The following is a 21996-nucleotide window of genomic DNA, read 5'->3' as shown; positions in this document are numbered from 1 at the left end:
AGGTGCTGGAGCGTGTCCAGAGAAGGGCAACGAAGCTGGTGAAGGGTCTAGAGAACAAGTCTTATGAGGAACGGCTGAGGGAACTGGGGTTGTTTAGCTTGGAGAAAAGGAGGCTCAGGGGAGACCTCATTGCTGTCTACAACAACCTGAAAGGAGGTTGTAGCGAGGTGGGTGTCGGTCTCTTCTCCCAAATAACAAGCAGTAGGATGAGGGGAAACAGCCTCAAGTTGCATCAGAGGAGGTTTAGATTGGATATTAGGAAAAACTTCTTCACCGGAAGGGTTGTCAAGCATTGGAACAGGCTGCCCAGAGAAGTGGTTGAGTCGCCATCCCTGGAGGTATTTAAAAGACGTGTAGATGTGGTGCTTAGGGATGTGGTTTAGTGGTGGACTTGGCAGTGCTAGGTTAATGGTTGGACTTGATGATCTTAAAGGTCTTTTCCAACTCAAATGATTCTATGGTTCTGTATTTATTATATTCACTTTTCTTCAACTTTGGCATGCACAATTTGCTCATTGCATGAAACAAGCTCTACGATACAATTAATGTCAGATCAAAATAGTCTTGTTTATTCTGATTTTAGTTCCACTTGTTCCAATACTGACTTTTTTTTTTTATAAGGGGGATGGGAAATATGCAGGCAGCAGAGCTGAAAATTTGTTAATCTCATAGTAGCTAATATAGCTTGTTACCTCAATCTTAGCTTTAGCCCAAGACCTCCAGCCTTTGCCCGGAAGAACAACTTCTCAGGGTAAGATTCTGTTTGCAGCCTGCTGCTTCCTTGGCAGCCCCTTTGCTGATACACTCCAACTGGAGCTCTAGGCTTTGTCTCCCTCCTAACCCTATGGGCTGTCACATTCTTCAGGTGATCAGGAGGCTTGCTGAACCTCGTTGTGCACAGCAGCAGTGTTGAGTTTTCTTTTTTGTTTTTAATTTGTTCTGGGAGAGGGTGACAGGCAGAAACAGGAGGAAGTCAGAGCCATGAGGATCCAGGCAGCTAAAGAAGTTTCCGCCATCCATTCTTGTCTTTTTTGCTGCTTTGCTGATGAGGCTTCTTCCCAAGTACAGAAGAATCTGTTGCTATAGGGTCCTATCCATTCCAGTTCAGAAGTGCCACTGTTTTCTTAATAATCGCTTTTCTAAGATTTTGCAGGAGAAAATTCATTCTTGCTTTGGTGCAAAAGCTTAAAAATCATATGGGGCAGCGGCAAAGAACTGACAGCTTCTGCAGCTTTGGGGAGGCCAAACTTTTGCCTTTGAAAATCACCCCATATAAGCAAAATTAAGAAGGGGTGGGGGGAGGGGTATGTTTCACACCAGTGGCAAAAGCCTGTTGAAAGCATCAGTTTTTCTAGTTTTGCAGGCTTTCATGAGCTTTAAAGAGTCGTGGAAATTGATACATTAACTTACTCATATGGATTAAACTTTTGCTCTGTTGGTAGAGTGGAGAGATCACACAGTTTACGTGACGGTGAGTTCATGAGAGAAGCCAGACTAGTTCTTATTCAACACTGAGCTATCCCACTGAGTTCATCCTTCTTTTCTGTCTTAGTGTTTGATGACTTTCCAGGAAATAAGGGGACAGGTTGCACTTTTAAAATTAGTGCTGTTTTAAAGCACTTACCTTGTTATGTAGCTCATCTTATAAAATTTTAGAAAGCTTTGAACCTCTTCATAGTCATTATCATATGCTTTCTGACTGTAATATCAATCTGCATCAGGCGCCTCTTCACCCCCCTCTCTGTCTTCTGCCACATAACTCAAAAATACAAATAAAAAATTTGAAGAAAATATTCTTCTCTAAGCATCACTGAACTCTGGACCTGACAGTTCTCCAAGTTCAGTACGTTTCACAGATGTTGGTCCTCAAGTACGAAAACGTTCCAGTTAGTCTCAAAGTGGAGGATTCCAGCTGGTCTTAGCGTGATGAACAGGTATCAAGTGAAAAGCATTCTAGTGGACAGCCCTGCTCCCAGCCTGAAGCAGTTGCCAATAGCCTGAAGGGCACATGCAAGAATAGGGATGAGCAAATGAAATCAACTCTACACCAGTTGACTTCTATAGATGCTGTGCAAGGACAAGGATGTGTTGCAGGGACATGGCTTAGACATGGCAAAGGTTTAGGTGAGACAATTTTAATAAAATACTATGGTTTGGGTCTGAAAGGAGAGCTCAAAGAATGGAGCTTCTTGCTGGCTATAGAAGGGCCCAGAGACTAATGGTGAAGGCCGGTAATAAAAGGAATTTAAGCAGGACTTATGATTCTTCATGTTGTGAATACGGGTTGCTGAGTTATTTTTGGGTCCTGATTTGGGGTTATGTATAAGGTTCAGAAAAGGAGGAACACACCAGTTTCTCGGAAAGGGTTATAATTCAGGAGAGAAGGGGTCTAAGAGCTTGTTTTATTTCTGGAACATCAAGGGATATGGTAAAGATTGGTTCAAAAAATTAGGTCATTAATAGCATAAGTGATCTGGCTAATTTTAATCCTGTGCTTAAGTTACTATTTAATGATGATAAGAGAGGCCTTTCCTGATTTATCTTAATGGTTTTCCTTTTAGAAGGAATTTTCTCTTCCATGTCTTCATAAAGTTGCATTGAGATTATTTTCAACCAGTTTTCTCTCTGTGTTTGATATTTGGAAAAATAATGCATATGAGAAGTACCTTCTCTTGTTGAAAGGAGATGTGGAGTTTCTCTGGTGCAATAACTTGAATACCACAAACACAGTGTTTACATTTGTTCCGAGCAGCTGTTCTGTAAAATGGTAAACACTGCATCTACTGGGGGAATTAAAAAGATGGGCTAGAATGAAACAGACCTTTCTCCTTTGGCCTTGCCTCAGGGAAATGAACATTCCTTAGCACATGCTGTGATTGGAACCACAAGAACACAGAAAGCCTATGCTCCGTCTCCTAGGTCATGCTCAAATTCAGGAGAGTAACTACTGGAAAGAGGAGAAGGGATTTCCCGGTTGGGATATTGTTCAGGCCTCTGTGTATATTTGTTTTTGACTAGTTGTGCTGATAAGACAAATTGGAATGTGGTGTCTACTAAATATGTTTATAAAAGTGTACTTAACAGAAATAAAATTAAACTTGCAGGTCAAGATATTTAATGCACAGACATTAGTGATATCGGGCATCTATCTGGATACTAGTTATTTGTCTTCCCCAGGGACCTTCCTCCGCAACAGAAGTCATACAGATATTTGATGTTTCTTCATCCCATGTGTATATTTTCCTTGTCTTTTTTTGCTTAAGCCTAAATACCACATCTGAGTTCTTTTGTATTCAAATCAACAAAAAGCAAATATTTTGCACCTTAGTGCAGTTAAATCTATTGTTTACTTTCTTCACTTGTCCAGGCATTTTGCTTCTCAGTCTCTCCATTCCACTTTCTGGATATTTCTTGAGCAAGATGAGAACCTTTAGGTATCTCCATTTCTTTACCTTTCCCTTTTCGTTTCAGTTTCAAACAGTACTAGCCGCATTATATAAGACAAAATTCTCACTGTCCTCTGCATAACATGGAAGTCCCCTATTTGGAACCAAATTTCAACCAATCTGTTAAATACTAGTGATTTTTGTTAAAGATTTCCAATAGCAGCACTGGGGCATTAACTGGCTTTTACTACTCTGCTTATTTAGAGAATATGCCAGCTAATTGCTAGAGGAAGTACCTCTAACAGCACAAATGATGCAGTTGTTAATTCCAGCTATTGTAAGTGGACTTGAGGGAATGTTTTTTCCAGGTGTACAGCTTTCCAGTTATTGAAATTCAGGACCTTGGATTTGACCATGATTTCTGCTTTACATTCCTGTATCCTGTTTCTTCTTTTTTCCAAGGATCACTGGACTATATTTGTAGTGATGCTTGTCTATTCAGCAGCAGCTGGAAAAGGGACAGTGGTACAAGTGGGACAGAAGATGGCAGGAAATTGTATGACTGGAGGGAAAGGGGTAAAAGGGTTTCATTTCCCCACATGAGAAGAAAAACAAAATTGAGGCCAGGCAACTGGGCTTTTTAGTTATAAGACCGTGACAAAATAACAGCATCATGGCACTATAAATCAATAATGCAGCTTCATCTAAAATTCTGTACATCTGTGCAGTTGTCTAGATGCACAACAATAATATGAGAGTACAAAGACAACTCAATTATCATGAGAAAAAATCTGTTTTGAATGTTGTATCTAATAAATTGAAAGAAGTAGTGGTATAGAGACATCAAATAATGAGTAGTATATAGTTGATAAATGAGGCACTCTTTTCACTCTTTCTCATGATAGAAGACCAGGGATACAGCCAAAGAAATGGAAATGCAGATGCTTAAGTTGTTTCACAGTCAGGTCTCTAGCTTGTTTCACAGATGAAATACTTTCAGCTAAACATAATTCATCAACTGTGAGCACTCATGTGGTGAAATTTGTGTTCATACAGTTGGGGGGGGTATGCAGTAAATTTTTGGGCCTGTGGCCAAAACATGTTTGTTCAAGAAGTGCAGAGTGGCTTCTCCTCCCCTCTGCTTGTGAAGGTAGTTTTTAAACAATCAGTTATCAAGTTAAGAAGTAGAAACAATACATGTGATCAGTTGCAGTCAATGATGAATAAGCAGAATGTTCATTGTAATGAATACTGATTGTGTTCAATTCATGGGTAACCTGTAAGCCAGAGTTTTACCCTACAAATTATTTGATGGACAACTGCAAATAACTAATACATTCAGGAGAAATTGTGGTTGAATCAGGCACAGTTTGGAATCAAAAGAGAGTTAAGTTCATTGACTGACTACACACCCTAGAGTAGTTTTTTATCAACAGCATTTAGTTTTATTCTTGTAGCGATACTGTTTTCTCCTGGCATCTCCTGTGGCAGAAGTTTTAATGAAATGAGTGACAGACTTCATCTGTGTTCTTCAGCCTTCTATGCTGCTATGGGCTTTGAATTTAACATTTGTTTTATGACCCTGATAATTAAGTTCTTCTTCAGACTACCTTTTTTATGCTGAGATGTTAACGTGCAGAATTTGTAGGGTTATCTGTGCTCATTTTGGTCACTAGGTAAAATTAGTGCCAGTGGTTTAGTATTGCAAATAGTTGAATGAGTGAGTATAACCTTAGGACATGGAGCTGTGGGGGTAGGGAGAGAAATCAAAGCCTTTGTGTGGTGAACAAAGCATCACTGTATCCGAACAAGAAAGCAGAGAAATTTTTCCCTATGTTGTCACACAAAAATTAACAGGCTGGCAATATAAACACCAGTAACAAATAATTCTTCTAAAAATAGTGTATAAACATCTGTGGTAGGGAGTCAATGTGTGAAAGGCAAGAAGTATGCAGGAGGAAAAAGTTTTGGGAATCTGGGCTGTTTATGTTGTTTATGCAACTTCAAGCTACATGGTTGTAATAGCCAGCAAAATAGAAGTACTTCATGGTTTTAAGCACTATTCTAGCAATTTTCTCTGACCTTATCCAGTAAAAGGTATTTCTCTATCTGATTGCTCCAGAATTACTGCTTTTAAGATTCAAGAAACAGAAGTGATTGCCAGGTCTTCACTGAAACCTTATAAAGAAAGTTTCTGGCACATAGTTCATGAGCAATACTATTGAAAGCAGATATGGCAGAGCTGTGTAGTTCATGTAATTGACTAAAAATTTCAGTCACTTAGTTCTGATATTTATTCTTTATTTATAAAGTGGCACTGAGGAAAGGTTTTTAATACGTTCAGTCTAGTTTCCCAGCCTGATGAGACAGTCTATTGTGTAGCAACTGGATGAAACCTTCCCCATCCTGAACCCTTGTCCTTCAGCTGCCAGAGCCACATTTTGTGAGTGTGGTGGAGTCCTTTGCTTTTTCCTGTATTGGTTAGTCGCTCTCTTGGCATGAAATTAGCAGTGGTGTCCTGGAGGGTTAGCAGTCTTGCTGACTTGTTTTTATACATGCCATGTAGGATTACCTCTCTGAAAATAACCAGTAACCAAAAGCCACAATGTATGAGAGTTGAAAATACTTTCTTAAATCATTCTTATGGCTTAAACTCAGCTATAACTAATCAGTTTGATTTCTAATAACTATTTTCAAAATCCACAAAAACCTAATGGCAAGAGATCTTGGCAAAGGCAGGCTGAAGTTCATCTTCCCTCAACATCACCACTTCCCAGCTCCTGCTTCTGACATTTTGCTTCGTGTCAGTTTTGCTGTACCAAGGAAAACAGGGAAGAGTTTCCTCTTGAGATTTGTGGCAGAGGTTTTTGCTTGATTAACTGGCAGAGAGGCTGCCTGAGTGACAGACAGTGCCTCCTTCAGTCCCCAAGTGAGTGGTGTTAATTTCCTGCAAAATACGGGGGAACAAATTCCCATCAGTATGTCCACACAACTCTTACTGATGCTAATGAGAGCTGGGTGCTTGTATCAAAGGGGAAATTGCTGTCTGTGTGCCAGGGCTGCATCCCGAATCAGTGAACAGTGGAATTGCATCGTCTCACCGGTTCTTTTTTGATGCATCGTGTCTTTCAGCAACTTCATTGTTTTTTCTCCTGTTGCTATAGCTATCCTAAGCCAAGTTTTCCTAAGAAAACCACAGAATAATCTAGTATCATTTTGTCAGTATGCCACATAAAATGCTCTAAAGCTGGGATTTCTGGGAAAATAGCAGAGGGAATTTTGGCAGGTCAGACTGGTTCTTCTGGACTTGCTCAAAAATAATGGTGAATTTGTTTCATGTGGACAGCTGTTTGTCTGAAAGCTTCCTTTAGTACAATATGAAAGTGATTCAGCCCCCTAATCCATCACTGGAAATCTCTGCTACCATCCAAGATGCTTAAAGGAATCACATTTTCAGTTTTAATTGATAGCCACTGTTTTGACAGGCAAACAGATTTCTCCTCCCAGTGGCTTCATGCAATTGGCCTCCAGCAGACCTTACCATTAGCACAATTCTACTGAAAGAATATACAAGCTAATAATAAATCTGTAGGAAAGGACGTTAACCACAAACTACTATGTCTAATTAGTAATGTACAATAGCCAAGGCCAGGGAGGGAAGGTATTATTTATCAGAAGGACTGATTTTGACAGTTTAAAAATGCAAAACCATCTATTATTTATTACGCTGAAACACATCTTTCAAAATACAGTACATATAACTCCACTCTTATTTTGGCATTGTTTTGAATGTTACTGCTTTGCAAAAATGTCAGCTATAGTAGAGGCACAGAGGTGGAGTCTGTGATTCTTTAACCTTAGAAGTTCATTGTGGAACCTAAAAACAAGTTATCTTAGGTTTTCTCTTTGCCTTTACAACATCCCTTTCCTGTTCAAGAACCATCTCGCTTCCTTTTACAAGCCTCCCTTCGAAAGAGTCTCTTCACTGTGTACTATCTCTTAATTCAGAGTTTCTCAAGCACTCTCAGCAGTGCAGCACTCAAATACAGGCTAATGCATCCCACTGAGAAAGAGTGGAGACTGTTTTTGGTAACTCAGCTACTGTAGAGATCTCTGCATGTCTCTACTGCATGTTGCTGCGCAGTGTCTCGGAGGCAAGAGTGCTGGTTCCCAAGACACATTCCTTCCAGCAGAGTGCCGTCTCCAGCAGAAATCTCCAGGAAGAGGTATTTCTGTAGCAGTGCAGCAGTAGAGCATATGAAAGGAGTGTGGCACAAGGAGGGGAAGAGTTGAGTGTGTTAGGAGAGAAGGAAATGAACTTAAAGGGGACGGGGGGAATAGTCAAGGGGAAAAAGCATCATAGCAAACTGGTTGGAAAATGGGGCAGGTAGATATGCAGTGATAATGTAATCATAGCTCTGAGGTGATCAGTAGAGAAAGAATAGGGCCTTTTAAACTGGGCAAGTCATTTTTACCCTTCGTGCCTCAGTTTCTTCATTTGTAGAATGGATATGATGATATATGCTCAACATTAATTGATCGTTAGAGAGTCACTACATTCCCATAGAGAATGGAGCTTTCATGAAGGCTGGGGTGTTGTCTCAGTCGAAACACAGGGGAGTCCTCTGTATTCCTGCTATTTTTCAAGGGTCATGTTTTTCCAGGACATCTCATTCAAACCTGCAATGAGCAGATTTCACTTCATGAAAGTCAGATCCCACAAATCCCCACTGTGGCATGTAAGGGGAGGAAGGCACGTGGTTTGGTTGAGAAGGTGAGTACTGCAGCGGTGAGATGATTAGCAAGTCTGACACCTCGAAGTATCATGGCTCTGAGTGCAAATCTAGCAGGTTTTCAGTTTTGTTTTGCAATGTCACGTATTTAATTTGCCTCGCGAGTTTTGTATCTGCAGTTCTGATAAGGTTACAGTTGCACGTTGTTTTTCCATAGGCAAGAGGGCTGAGCAAAAAGTTTTGTAGTGCACCAAATACCATGAGAGTTATGACAATGAGAAATGAAAATCCTTCCCCTTACAAACATGCATAATACATACGTATACTATACATACATATGTAGTTGATACTTCAGTGAATTCTGGGATCGTGTGGCTAGTAGTAGGGAAAAGAGAGACACAACAGATGAGGAGAAAGCATGAAACAGAAAAGAAAAAACTCAGCAGCCTGTTCTTGTCAAGTTTGCACCCAAAGAGCTATCTTTTAGCTCCCTTCAGTTGGTCTTCTCCCTGTCCCACCTTCAAGTGGTTCTCAGTTACCTGCAGAGGGCTGGAGGTGCTGGTGGGACACCGAGGCATGCTGGCTCTCACTTGACTGCAGAATTTCCAAACCCACATCTGAGAAAACCACAAAGTCAGCAAGTAGTTCTGGAGAGGCAGCTGGCAACACCCACAGACTGCACAGGGAGTCTCTGTCTCCTACTTCGTCTTACTGACTGAACCTTAGAGGAATAGGTTCAGTCAGAAACTACATTTATCTTTTTCCTGCGTGACAGAGAATAACAAATTCCTGGAAAAATTAGTAGCTAGCCTAATTGCCTGCTTCTCTCTTTCTTTTCTTTTAGTGGAGAGATGAGAAAATGGGTGACTGTGAAATGCGAATTAAAAAGCAGAGTCAAGACCTTAATACTCCAGTCCTTTTCCTTTGCTTTGAGTATGGAGTTACTATGCCCAGGACACGGGTGTGATTATCATGTTCCCCTTGGGTTGGCAGGTTGGCATTTGCAGACTCCATACAGAGTAGGCATAGCGATGTTTCTGTGCACTGTCTGGGACAGAATTAGTATTCACTTCAGAAGAAATTACTTGCCTGTAGGGTAGAACCAAGAGGAGAAAATGGCTGATGCTATATGAAAGTAGGGAAAAATAAGAATATATGGGCATAATTCCTTACTTGTGTGGAGGGTAATTCCACAGTCTGGTGGACAAACAGGCAGGGCTTTTTGCATTGGACAGACTATAAATCAGTTTTTCCCTTCTCCTGATCAAGCTGTAAATCACAGCTGTGCTCTATTACTGTAGTTTTTTCTTTCCTGATGTATGTGATGTGGGATGCAGAATTCTTATACTGGTGACCAGAAAGACCAGAAACATGGTCATCAGATGATTGAAGCATCATTTCATGGAAATAGTTGCATAGCTGCTATTCAACATCATGATTTTCCTGGTCAGATGATAATAGTGAAGATAATGTTCTTCATAAACACTATCTCCAACACTCAGACTACCTCAGCATGCTTTCTAAAAATAAGTTCATTGAAGTATGAAGGATGACTCTTCACAGCTGCCTTCTGTTGTCTATATTTACATAGTAGCCGATGAGAGTTATTCCATTCCGTTGGTTCAGTAGATGGACTTTGTGGTTTTGTAGCAACCACTTCTAACTCAGGTGGCCCGAGTGTTAGGGTACCATCACGTTCCTTGGTTTTTGTCTTTGGTCATTTCGTATGCTGTGGAAGTAAGATTTGATATATGGTACAGATGGACAGAACTGTCCCACTGGTAAAGATTTCCTAATACCTAATTACCAGACTGAGTTACAGTAACTCACTTCTATCTAAATTAAGAGCAAGTTCCACGTTTAAAAAATAAGGATATGGGGCTCAAAGGCTTAGGGACGGTGATGGATGAAAAGATTTTGGGGTGATTATTTAGATTGCCTTTGTTCTGCAATTTCTAGGCAGAAGAGCAACCTCTTGCATTTCACATGGCAAACAGCCTCCAGTCTTTTATCTGATACTGAAACACAGATAATATCTGAGACAATGATACCAGCGATGAAGATTTTCTTTTATTGCTGTCCACATGGTTGATACTCTCAGAGTAAACTTCACTGTGTAATTTAGGGCTTCTGTTTGACATTTTGTTTCTGCGTATGACCCTCTCCATTGAAGATTATAGATTATTTACCTGTGAGTTGTTACAGCAAGCAGCTTCTCAGATTGGTGCTGGGAATTCTTTCATTAACCCTTAAGTCTATGAACAATGTGATGATCCAAGCATTAATACAAATGTGATTAACTGTCTTTTCTCAGCTTTGTTTGCTTTGTTCTACTGATGCCTACAAGTTACATAATGAGTAGCATGTACAGGGTGTGCATTAAAGGCAGTTCCCCACTGTAGCAGGCTTCATGGCAAATTTATTTTCCTTTTAGCAAAACTTCAGTGGGGAAAAAAAATTGCACTGTTGATTTATTTTGAATGAACTCCTGGAAAGCTTACTAAGTATGCCACGTGGAAAGCTCCTTGAAGTGCTGAGGGTTAATACTCTCTGCTCTTAATTTCAAATTCTAGATAAATATGGTTTCAGCTTTGATCCTATCTGGACTAATTCTTTGTCACTGTACTAATTAATTCAGCATGCTGCAGAAAAGATGCTAATTTGGGCATCAAAGAAATAAACGGGTGGGGGGAGGTTATATTTAATCAGAGTTGTTAAAAAGATAAAGTTTTACTCCCATTAGGCTGGATCTGGAGGCTCAGTCATTTTAGTCTAGCTCCAGCAGCCTGATACAGTAAATTTAAAAAAAGAAAAATACAAAAAATGGACTTGTTCACTTAATGTTGACATAACAGGAGCAACATATATTGGTGTTAATAATGTGGATTTCTTTATATTTGCATTTTCTACATAATAACCAGTTTAACTCTGATCGCAGCATTAGAATAATGTAGACTATCTCCCAAAATAATTAGAAGATGGCTAAATATGAGGATACTCACATTGATGAAGTTTAGCTACATTTGCAAAATACAAATAATAATTGTAGCACAGACAATTTTAACAAATTGTCGTGTGCTTCCATTGATATAATAAATCAGAGGTTAGGTCCTTTTTCCCTTTTCATGGGAGCTATTTTTGATTGCCTAAGCTGCCCTGTTGTTCACTAGGGAAAGCTGCTGCTTTTGCCACCTGCCTCTCACTCGGTGCTGCCCTGGGAGCGAGCCCCAGCAGGTGGGAGAGCAGGGAGGCACCACGCTAGCCACGTAACTCTTTCCTGCAAGCAAACCTCACCAAATCTAGTTAAAAGTGGATTTTTTTCTTTACTTTTCCAAATCTCTTTCCAACTTACCAAACAGTATTGGTGGTGTACACAGCACTGCCCAGCCCAGCAGTGGTGTTCCCACTCTCTTCCCAACTCTTCCTCTCCCCAGAGTTGGAAGCACTACCCACCTGGGAGCAGGGAGCAGGTGGGGCTGAAATGGCCCTCTCCTGTGTTCCACTGTCTTTTCAGGCCTTTTCTCTCACCCTGCCAAAGCAGGGAGGCTAGGTCAAACCCTGCTCCTGGGCAAGGCTTTGTCATGAGGAGGTCTTGCTGCAATACGTCTCGTACACTGGGGCATCTCGATGTCACTGGGTCTAAATCCTCCACAGAGGGAATGGGATCCACTCACTGGGGGCAGGGGGCTGGCAGTGGGGCAAGGAAAAGAGATGTTCGCTCCTCCTGGCTCGTGGGCCCCCGCGCAGAGCTGCCCCTTTACCAGAAGTTTAACTCATGTCGTGGAGATACTTTCATCTCCTTGGATATTGGTGAAGATTTGAACAGCGTTGCCCAGCCCTTGCTGTGTGTGCTCTGTTCTCAAAATGTCGAAGCATGTTTTATCAAAACATGTTCTCTTCTTTCTGTAGTTTTTTCAGCTGTTACAGCGCTTTTGGTCCCACTGGTGTAATACTCAATGGCATACTTCTGCCCAATAAGTAAACATTTAATAACAAACCTTTTAGGTATTTAGAGAGCCACTAAAAATGTAAAAGATGTATTTCATTAATGCTGCTGTTAACATAAATGTAAAATGAGCCTGGCCTGTAATCACCAACAAGTCTGACTCACTAAGGATCTTTACGGCAATGTTTAATGCTCTGTAAAAGTGTATGTATGAAAGTGATTAATCAAAGCACAGCACTGCTTCTAGAGTATTTCTTCTGCTGTAAAGCTGAGTGATAAAATATCTTAAAACACATGGCAGTAGTGGCAGTTAATAAGCTTTTTATAGTCCCTGTGTGGACCTGAAAATCATACCTTATTAGTATCTTTATCTTTCTTGCTCACTTATTCATTCTTACTCACATTTAAATTTAATTTTAAGGGTTATTTCTAGTCTTTCATAAGGGAGCTGCTTTAATAATCTCGGCATTTTTCCCCATTTGCTGTGAAATGACTAGGAGCCAGAGCTTTTGTTATATGTACTTTACAAATCATTCTGTTTTTTTTACAGATCATTTCTGGAGATGTCAAGATTTTATGACATTGTTAGGCTTTGTATCTTGCTTGACTGTGTCATAGGCCCTCTTGAATTATTTCCCCGCAGATATTTGCAGTTCCATTATGTACCCTGTTAGCTGCAGTGACACCTACTGATCTAGGGCAACTGAATTAACTAAGAAATCCAAATTGCTGAATTTAGTCAGCAAGCTGCTTAGGGTTCCACCCACCAGATGTTTCTCCTGCTTAGAAGTCTGGGACTTTATAGACCTGCCTGCTTTTTAATCCTTGAGGCAAATATCAACACATTTGAGATCTGGAAGCTCACGGCTCCACGCGGAAACAAAGTGTTGCCATGACCACAGCTTTAGGTCTTGCATATAAGACATTTATCCGCAGTATAACAGAGCAGGCCTATAGAAGGTTTGTTTTAATTTTTATCCCTTGAAAGCCTTGAAAAGAAGCATACATATGCTTTAATGTTAGAGCCAATAGAATGGTGATAAATACTGCAAGAAGATGACACACATTTGGTATTCAGAGACTTCATTTATTTAATGCTTCTAAGGGGAAAAATTTTAATTATTTGCAGGGCACCCTTTGAAATTAACAGAAATAGGGTAGTTCCTCACTCTTACACAGCATGTTTTCAACTGTTGCATATGGGCTTTTCCCATAAGGATGAAGCGCTCGGAGGTCTGATCACATAAAGAAAATCCCTTTATGCTTTTGTTTACAGGAGTATTATGCTCTGAGTAGTTGGAATATTAATTTTCTCAACTGAAAAGTATACTAAGGCTATTAGGGCTTTAACTTCTTTAACAGTACTTCCCAGGCATTTACAGTGGATAATCAGAGAACTGGGGCAGTCACTCAACCTGGGAAGATACGGATTTATTTCCTTACTGTTGTTATGATTACAAGTGGCTTCATTTGACGTAAATTGATTATAGATGGATATAGAATGAGAGGATACAGCTGATCCATTTGTTTTCAGGTCTTCTAGTTACATTTCTGCATTTGCTACATAACATTTTCAGAGTAACAATTCCATCAGATATTAAGTTGAAGAGAATTTTGCTGTGCACAGTACAGCAAAACAGACCTTTTAAAAATTTGTGTGCCATACATTTTTTTCATTAATGTTTTTATTCTTCTGACAATAGTATTAATATGGAAGGCAGATTTTACCACAATCCAATTATTTGTTGCCTGGAGAATTGGAAACTTCAAATCGTAAAGCCATCCAGTTTTCATAGAATTTTAATATGGATTTGATTAATTCCATAGCATAATTTTGACAATAGATTCTATCCTGTCCTTGTTGAAATCAGTGAAGGGCCTCACACTGGTATCAATGAGAACATGATCAAACCCAGTTGGGCAGCAAGTACTCCTTTTTTTTTTTTGTTCCTATAAGCAGTAGAGAACCGTTAAGCCTGTAGTGCACAAACCATGCAAAATTACAATGGGTGCAAGTTAATTTTATCATTGGAAGGCCATGGCAATTAGAACATATCAGTGAGCAGGCCATAAATTTTAGGACAGGGTGTGTAAATTCAGGCAGAGATGATACTGGGGGTTTTGTGGTTTAATGCTGTCTATTCTATATTGCTTTTCTTAACGGTGTTAAATTTTTGCTGCTTTTATTTTTTAATATTTGTGCAAGATTTTTGTTGAGCTGAAAAACTTATTACTATAATAATAAAAGAGAACGGATTTTTATGGTATAGAAATGTGCAAAAGAGGCCAAAAATCTGAACATTTCCCTAGCCTTGAGCTATATTCTGTATACTTAGTGTAACAGGTAAAAATTGTAAGCCTGCACAAATCCCATCTGAAGCCAAAAATAGCAAAAAACCAAAAGTTGTTTTTATCAAGACCAACTCACTATTCCCAATTTATAATTACACTGGAACTTGCCAGTTTTATGGCAAGAGCAGCTCTACCAGCAAACAGCACTATTTTTGCTGAGAGTTGTCATGTTGGCAGTTATTACAATCAAAATTGTCACTTTATTTTATTTAAAATGTATTTCCCCAGTAAGCAAGAAATAATACCTAGACTTGAAAGGGACGTATGTTAAAGATTTTTTTTTATATTTCTCTCGAGTATGCAACAGATCCAACTTCAACTCCCTGCAGCAATACAAAATGCCCAAGAATAATGTTTTCAAAATCAATACATACTACAGTCAAATATGAGACTCCACAAATCCATAATTGAAACTGTGGGAGAAAAGCAGGCAGCCTGAATATAAACAAAGTACCAGAGTTGGATTATGACCAAGATGCAAGTGCTAATACAACCTCTCTTGAGAAAACTGCCATGAGACCTTCCTAGCATGTGCAAGTGTTAGAAAGCAGAGGTGTTTCAGGTGCAGCCTGCTGGTGCTCATCCCCGGGCAATTTATTTTTTGGCCGCCTGACATCTCCGTAGAGAGCAATATATGCAGAGTTTCATCTAGCTTTTCTTTTTCACCTGGCTCGTCTCAGATGTGTGAGCCCTTCTCACTTTGTATCTTCTCACTGTATATACAACCTCTGTCTCTCCCCTGTGTTTCCCGACTGCTGCCTTCACTGCCACCACCACCCTCTGATGGGGTTTGTGGCTCCGCAGTGTCTTGGGACTGCTAGAACTCAGAAAGCAGCAGTGGAATCAGCGTGCTGCTCTGACTCGGGAAAAGCAAAAGCATGGCAAGTATCTGCTGTCTTTCTGGAAGCACTGAAATGAGTAGGGACCATAGAAAAGATTTGAGGATTGTTTGTAGATGAGGTGTATGTATATTTTGATCAAAGCATCCCTCAAAGAATGTAAGACACCATCTATCTCTATTGCCACATGTAAGAAAAAGGAATAGAAAACCATGCACTGAGATATGACTCTTCCTACTCCCCAGCACAGGCCGTGGCAGAGCCACGGTAAAGCATCTCATGTTATGACCTGTAGTATTTGCCCTTCTTCTTCTTCTTAGCACCACATGCTACGTGTCTGTCTCTCACGCCCATCATTCCCTTTCTTAACCAAGTTCTTACTGTCTGGAAGACTTGCTGCAGAGTCCCTAAGAACTTCATTTGACCACAAGTTCAGAATTATTCATTAAATTCACAAAAAATTTGGATCATTAACTTATGAGCCTGACAGAGTATTTGCAAGATTTCTGCTTTGGTCAGAGCAGAAACCTAAAGTCAGTTATTTACAGCTTAAGTATATGCACAGTAGTTCAGCTATTCCGCTTGAGGCAGTTTGGACTGACATGAAAAATAAAAAGGGTAAAAGAAAGATCACTGAGGCAATGCTGCAGGCTTTCACAGAAGAGTTTGCAGTTTTGAGTCAGAGTAATTAGTTTGCAATATGGTATATTTAATGAAGAAATCATTACATTGTTGTCATGCATGCAAGGACACATTAATTTGCATGGGAAGACACAGATTGATCATTTACTTATTTGTGGAACTGAGAATTTCAAATTTTGAAAGAGGAGGGGAGGTTTTTATACTTTTTGGCCCATAATTCATGAGCATATTTTACATATTTGACCCCAGTATTCTATCTAACGCCATCAGAAATGAAATGTAGCTCCGCAGTTCAGTCACCTGCGTAAAGCAGACTTATGTTGTGCATATTTGTACAGTGTATAGAACAGTGGGACCCCCAAACTGATTGGGGTCTCTGGAGGACTTTCACGGCATAAATATCACATGATAGTATATTACTAGGCAGAAAGAAAAAACAGAAGTATTTTAAAGAAGAGCTCTTATGAACTGTCTAGTTTTGTACTCTCAGAATATAGCAAGATTTTATTCTTTGCAATTGCATCCTCATTTAAACAAAGAACAAATCCTTAAATTAAGGCCAGGCATGAATGAGAGAGTAGTTTCTGATAAGAGCAGAAAACGTGGTCCAGTCTGGGTGCTGACACCACAGCCACTGCAGATTACTTTCAGAGAGCTGTCCTGTGGTAGAAAGAACCTTCAACCCCTTTAAAATGTGCCGTATTAATAGTCCAGCCCTGCAGTGCCTTGGATTTCTGGTTTGGTGGGGCTTTTCAACTTTGTTTCAAGCAATAGCTTTCGACAGCACCGGGTCCAAATCAATTTGTAACCAGTCCTTCCTGTTGCATATGGCGCATTTAATACTGGTAACTTACTTTGCAATGTGGGAAATTTATGAGTGACTAAGATAAAAACTCGCAGTGTTTTGATTGCCTAAAATTTCTGTGGTTTATGATAGATAAGTAGTGGTTTTTTCTTCTAGTAATTATTTCCTCCTGACTCCTTCCTTGATATCTTAAACAGATTTGGAAAGAAAAAAGAAGATAAAAGTGGGAAAACAGATCAGAAAGGGAACCCAAAGCAAGGCATACTTAAAGAGGAGGAGCTGGAGAAAATGAAAGATGAACGTGAAAGGTGAGTAAATGGTGGCAGCATCTTTGTTTATCAGATGAAAAACTTCAAAGCAAGGGATTGCTTGAAGGGACAGACAGACAGCCTGTCTGGAGATGTCCCAGACCGTGCCTGCTGGCAGTCAGGTCCAGGCAACACAGAGCTTTAGGCCAGTCTCCTGGCCGAGTCGGGGCTGCTGTATGCAGGAGCTTATCTGTCTCCTGCAGTTTCTGTGCACTTCACCGAGGTAGCTGCTATTCAGATCCCAACTTCTGCTGAGCTGGTGAAGATCAGTTCCTTAAAAACCTGTTTCACCTCTGCCTATTCCCAAGACCAGCTGACTTAGTAATTTTTTTTTCTCTACTCCTCTAAAGCAAGAACCTCCTCCCTTCTCTCCTGATAGCCTCTGCTGTGTTTTCCAGCACTTCAGGCCTCTTCGGCTTCAGCTGGCTGTGCCATCAAATGGTAGTTTTGTACTTAGATATGCTCTTTTCTGCACAGCGTTTGCTGGTTAGCCACATGTTGCAGAAATATCTACTCAACAAACGCTGAGTATGCCAAGAGACACCAGGAAAAAAGCAGGTTCAAATGGTTAAAATTAGTCTGAAGAGGCAGGGGTCTGCAAGCGGTGGGGTGGGTGAGATGGGCAAGGCAAGAAGCTGGGTGTGTGCCAGCTGTGAGTTCCTGTATTTCTGAGGTAAGGCTCTGAGACTGAAATGAAAGGAACCACTGATGTGAATAAGCCCAGTTCTCTGTCTTGTTCATAAAATACTCCTTTTTCATGCCCAATCTTAGCAACTCCGTTATCTTTCCAGACAAAGAGAATTTATAGTTTTCTGCTTTCCCCAACGTCTGCCCTTCAGGAACTGGGGATAGTTTGTAAGTGCTGACAAGGCTCAGCAAACTCCTCTCTCCCCTTCCCCAACTCATCCAGATGTGCTTCATGATATGCTGAAGAAGGTCTTTGTTTCCCTCTGATGGCTGCTATCAGAAAAGTTAGAGCTTATACTTGCTGGCTCTCAAGAGGTGTCTGCAGTTGCTGTAAAACTTTCCAAGTTGTAGTAATATGGGTTGTCAGGGCATGGGGAAAGCTTTCAGAGGTCTCTTTCCTTCACTGGAGCGTCCTGCTTCTGGGAGATGGAATGGAAGCAGATATGGTTCCTTTAGGGCAGGCAAGGTCTTTCCACACGGGCCAGCCTTTGTGGTGCTGGTCAGTGCCCAGGGAAAAGACACCCTGCTTTCATTCGAGTTGTGCAGTGCGTGGTCAGCTGTATAAGTGGTAGCTAATGGGCTTGATGGGGAAAAGAAATAAATCCAAACCCCAACCCTTGCAGTCTGCCGCTAATATTTACCATTTTAAAAGCTAGTAAGGTATCCAGTTGCTACAGTGCTGCTACTGGATATGCTTAGCCAGTGTTTAAGTATTTAGTTCATCTAAGTTAAGTAATGTCAGGAGAAACTTTGTACCATTTGTTTTAAAATTTCTGTGCCGTGTCCTTGATTTTGCCAGATTGATGAGTGCCTTTATTTTAAACTGCTGACTCCCAATTTGGATACTGGCAATTTGAGAGGTATGTGTCCTTCATTTTAAAGAAGCCAGTGTCTTTTATTAGGATCCTGGCAAGCTAAGAAGCATGTATCCCATCTGTTAAAGGGCCAGTGTCATTTACTAAAATGTTGGCAGGCTGCAAGGAATGAACCCTTCTGTCTAGAGGTCTAACGTTCCAATTGGACACAAGATAATTGTTCTTAATATTTCTTTAGCGTTGTATGCTTTTTTTTAAATTACAGTCACTGATTGACAGTAACTTGGTAAGGCTGCATCAGAAACTGGCAGCTCAATGTCTTCATCATTCTGGTTTCTCTAGTAATGATTTCAGTTTTGACCTGGAAGAGTTTGCGTCTGAAATGGAGAACAGCAGGTGTGTTGAGAAGTGGATGAACCAAGATGATATTTTTAACTCACTTATTTGATTCTTCTTCTATAATGCAGAAGAACAGAAATATCACCCTATTTTTTTAATCAGGTAATACATCTTATATGTTTGGGGGATTAAAATTAAAAAATAAAAAAAAAAGAGGAGCAAAGATCCCCAAAGCAATGCAACACATGCTGTAAAAACAAGCAATTTGCTTCAACTTTCTAAATGAAGTAAGAGCATGGCTGTGTATGTTTGCCCCCAACTACTACAGGCTGACTATGGAACCCTTCTTGAGTTGATCATAAAAAGGAAGAGACCTTATGTTTCCTAGAGGAAAATTATATAAGGAAGCTAGTTCTCATATATGGGTAAGAACTGTTTGGGAAATTGGTTAAAATCAGTGGAAGGAAATGTTACCTGACTTGAAGGTAGTTCAGTCCTTTCACTTAGTTGTTGACTGTTCACCTAGTGATGATGCTCAGTAAGACAGTAAAAGACAAGTTTTATAGCTCTGTCCCAAGATTTAGTAATTCTATAATGTAATTCAATTCCAAGATTTTAATGCATATATTGGCAAAGAAAACCTTGTGGCACATCCACACCATAGATCTTCTGCCTCTATGACTTCACTAGCTGCAATCCTGCATACTTGGTCTCATATTTATAAAATGAAGCTTCACTGAAGCTTACTAGAACATAGGCATATTTTCAAATCTGTTCTTACTGAGAGTGAAATGAGTATATGTTAAAACTACTTGGGATGTAATAGTAGAACAGACTACAGAACTGTTGATAGAAATGTAGCATGTTTTGTCCCGATACCTGTGAACAAATCCTGTATTTAACAGCTTGAACAAAATACAAATTGCTTTTCTAACATTCAACCTTTTTAGAATTAACTTAAACACACACCTGATTTTACCTTTCTGAGATTAGCTGTATAAGTAATTCTTGTTCAGATCCTCAATCCAATAATTACAATATTAAAGTCAGGGGTTTTTTATTAAACTTCAGTTTTCTTAAATGCTGACTGTCTATATATTTCAGTATCTGTCATACTAACTGATACTATGATTTTCATCTGACCGTTTTTTTCAGAGACCGAGCTGTCCATTTTGGATGCTAGTGGAAGAGGTCAGACTAGTTGATTTTTGGGCTGGGTGTGACAGGATTAATGATCAAGTGCATTTCAGCATCTTAGCAGCTGTGGACCTCGCATGGTTTTGGATGTTGGTTTTGCATGCAATATATGCTTGGCAGCTCTCCAAAAAACAGAATACTGTTCCAAGATCTCAGCTGAGAAATATTTTCAGTAGGAAGTGCATTTCCAGTTTACAGGAGTAGGCCGTGTCTCAGAGTTTTGCAAAGAGTTTTTTTGATTGGTATTGGATAGGTACAATAATATCTCACAGAATTCCAGAGATAGGCCTGCTGTAAAGGATGCAGCCTTCTTCCAGAGATTTTGACAAGATTTACAGACGTGCAGAAATGTCAGATGTGTTCACCGAACAATTATGGGTTGGCTGTGCAGTACAAATTCAGTGACTCTGGCTCTGACAGGAAACATGAGATCTTACGTAGGTGTGCTGCATGAGTGGAAGTCCATCATGCTCAGAATAGGTTGGATTTCCTGCTTGCACAGAGAAAGAATTGTACAGTGCATGTGCAAAAAGTCTGGCACATCCAGAATGTGTTAGAGCTAGTAGGCGTATGCAGACAGAGTATACAGCACTCTGTAGTGCAGATGCTTCCCAAAAGGATTGGACTTGCTTGCACATTGGTCCTCAGCATAGATTTGTCTGGCAACCCCTTCTATGGGCCACCAAGTTTCAGATTTGAACCTTAAAAAGTGAAAATAAATTTAGTATTTCTCTAGCCTAGTAATTTCTACTTCCATTCCACATTGTCCTATTCTCAGTTTTCAGTACGGCTCTCCGTGCTGCCTTGTAGCTGCAGCTCTCTGAAGCAGCTCCACATCCTGCACTGAAATGCTGACATCATTATTTTTTTACTTCTTGTATTCCCTAGCAATCCTCACCAAGATCAAGGTCTCATTGTGCTCGTTGCTGTTAGGGAAGCTTGGGCCTGACCCTGAGCACTACAGTTGAGGTAGAAGAGAGAAAATCTGGCAGGAAAAAAAAAAGCGTCCTGTGGGTGGGAATCTGACATACAGGCAGTGCAGCTGCTTGTCCAGGTTCCTAAAAAGTCCCTGTCAGGCTAGGAATTTTTTCCAGACCTCAGCCCCAGGCCTCCTTTCTTTTCAAAGCTGGTACTTTATTATATGTCTGTTACTTCTGCAGGTTTCAGCTGGTTAATGGGAATTTAGGATGTTAGGCATTCCTTGTTTAGTAATAGCCTTATCTGTGTCCAATTGAATATGAAGTCAGCACCTCCTCTAAATTTCACTATTGTCTTCTTCTCCCCCTACCTCCCTTAGCTTTCCTTGTGCCACAGCGATGCAATGTCACTGAAACTTGACTGGAGAAAGTCAGAAGTTCATGACACAGATAGTTTAGGAGGAGAGAGTTAACTGGTGATGCAGTTCTCTGAGGTGGTGGTTTGTCCTTCCTGACACAAGTCAAGTGGTTCATTGGACTGAGGCCCTTTTTTAAATAAACTTATCATTTTGTTCATGCTTCAAAGACTTTGGCTGTAATAAAGCATGTGCTCCAAAGGTCTAGAATCTGCCCATAAAAGGAAAAAGCAAATGCTATGTCTGAGGTTTATTTTGATCAAGCTGACTCAAATCTGTATTTTTAGTGTGTTCTGTATAAATTACTCAGAATTTATCATTTTAACAACAAGATGTTCACTACATTATTAAATACTGGAAGAGGTCCTCTCTTTTCTTTCCCTCAAAACAAGATTTCTCTTCCTCCCTTCCTCCATCTTTTTCCCATTCGTTTGGGCATACTTTTTAATTTTCTAACGTTTGAAAATCATTGTAAAACAAACTAGATAAATATATTGGGCACTTGAGTTTTACACATAATAATTTGTTTGCCTTTCAAATGCAAATAAAGTGACTATCAATTGAAAGAAAACTATTTTTTCCTGGTTGATTAGGATTATTTTACTGGAATATTC

General features: G+C 40.0%; 1 protein-coding gene across 1 annotated transcript in view; it reads left to right on the top strand.

Annotated features, from left to right (window-relative positions):
- The window catches only part of PARD3B (par-3 family cell polarity regulator beta), a 415216-nt gene that overhangs the window by 297010 nt on the left and 96210 nt on the right, over positions 1-21996 (top strand). The window contains exon 19 of the mRNA XM_009333046.1: positions 16901-17011. Within this exon, the coding sequence (XP_009331321.1) occupies positions 16901-17011 (111 nt within the window). The remainder of the gene's footprint in view (positions 1-16900; positions 17012-21996) is intronic.

The sequence above is a fragment of the Pygoscelis adeliae genome, unplaced genomic scaffold (genome assembly GCF_000699105.1).
Source record: "Pygoscelis adeliae isolate BGI_AS28 unplaced genomic scaffold, ASM69910v1 Scaffold160, whole genome shotgun sequence".
Taxonomy (NCBI): Eukaryota; Metazoa; Chordata; class Aves; order Sphenisciformes; family Spheniscidae; genus Pygoscelis; species Pygoscelis adeliae.
Note: the sequence above shows the minus strand (reverse complement) of the source record. Positions and strands in the feature narration are given on the sequence as shown.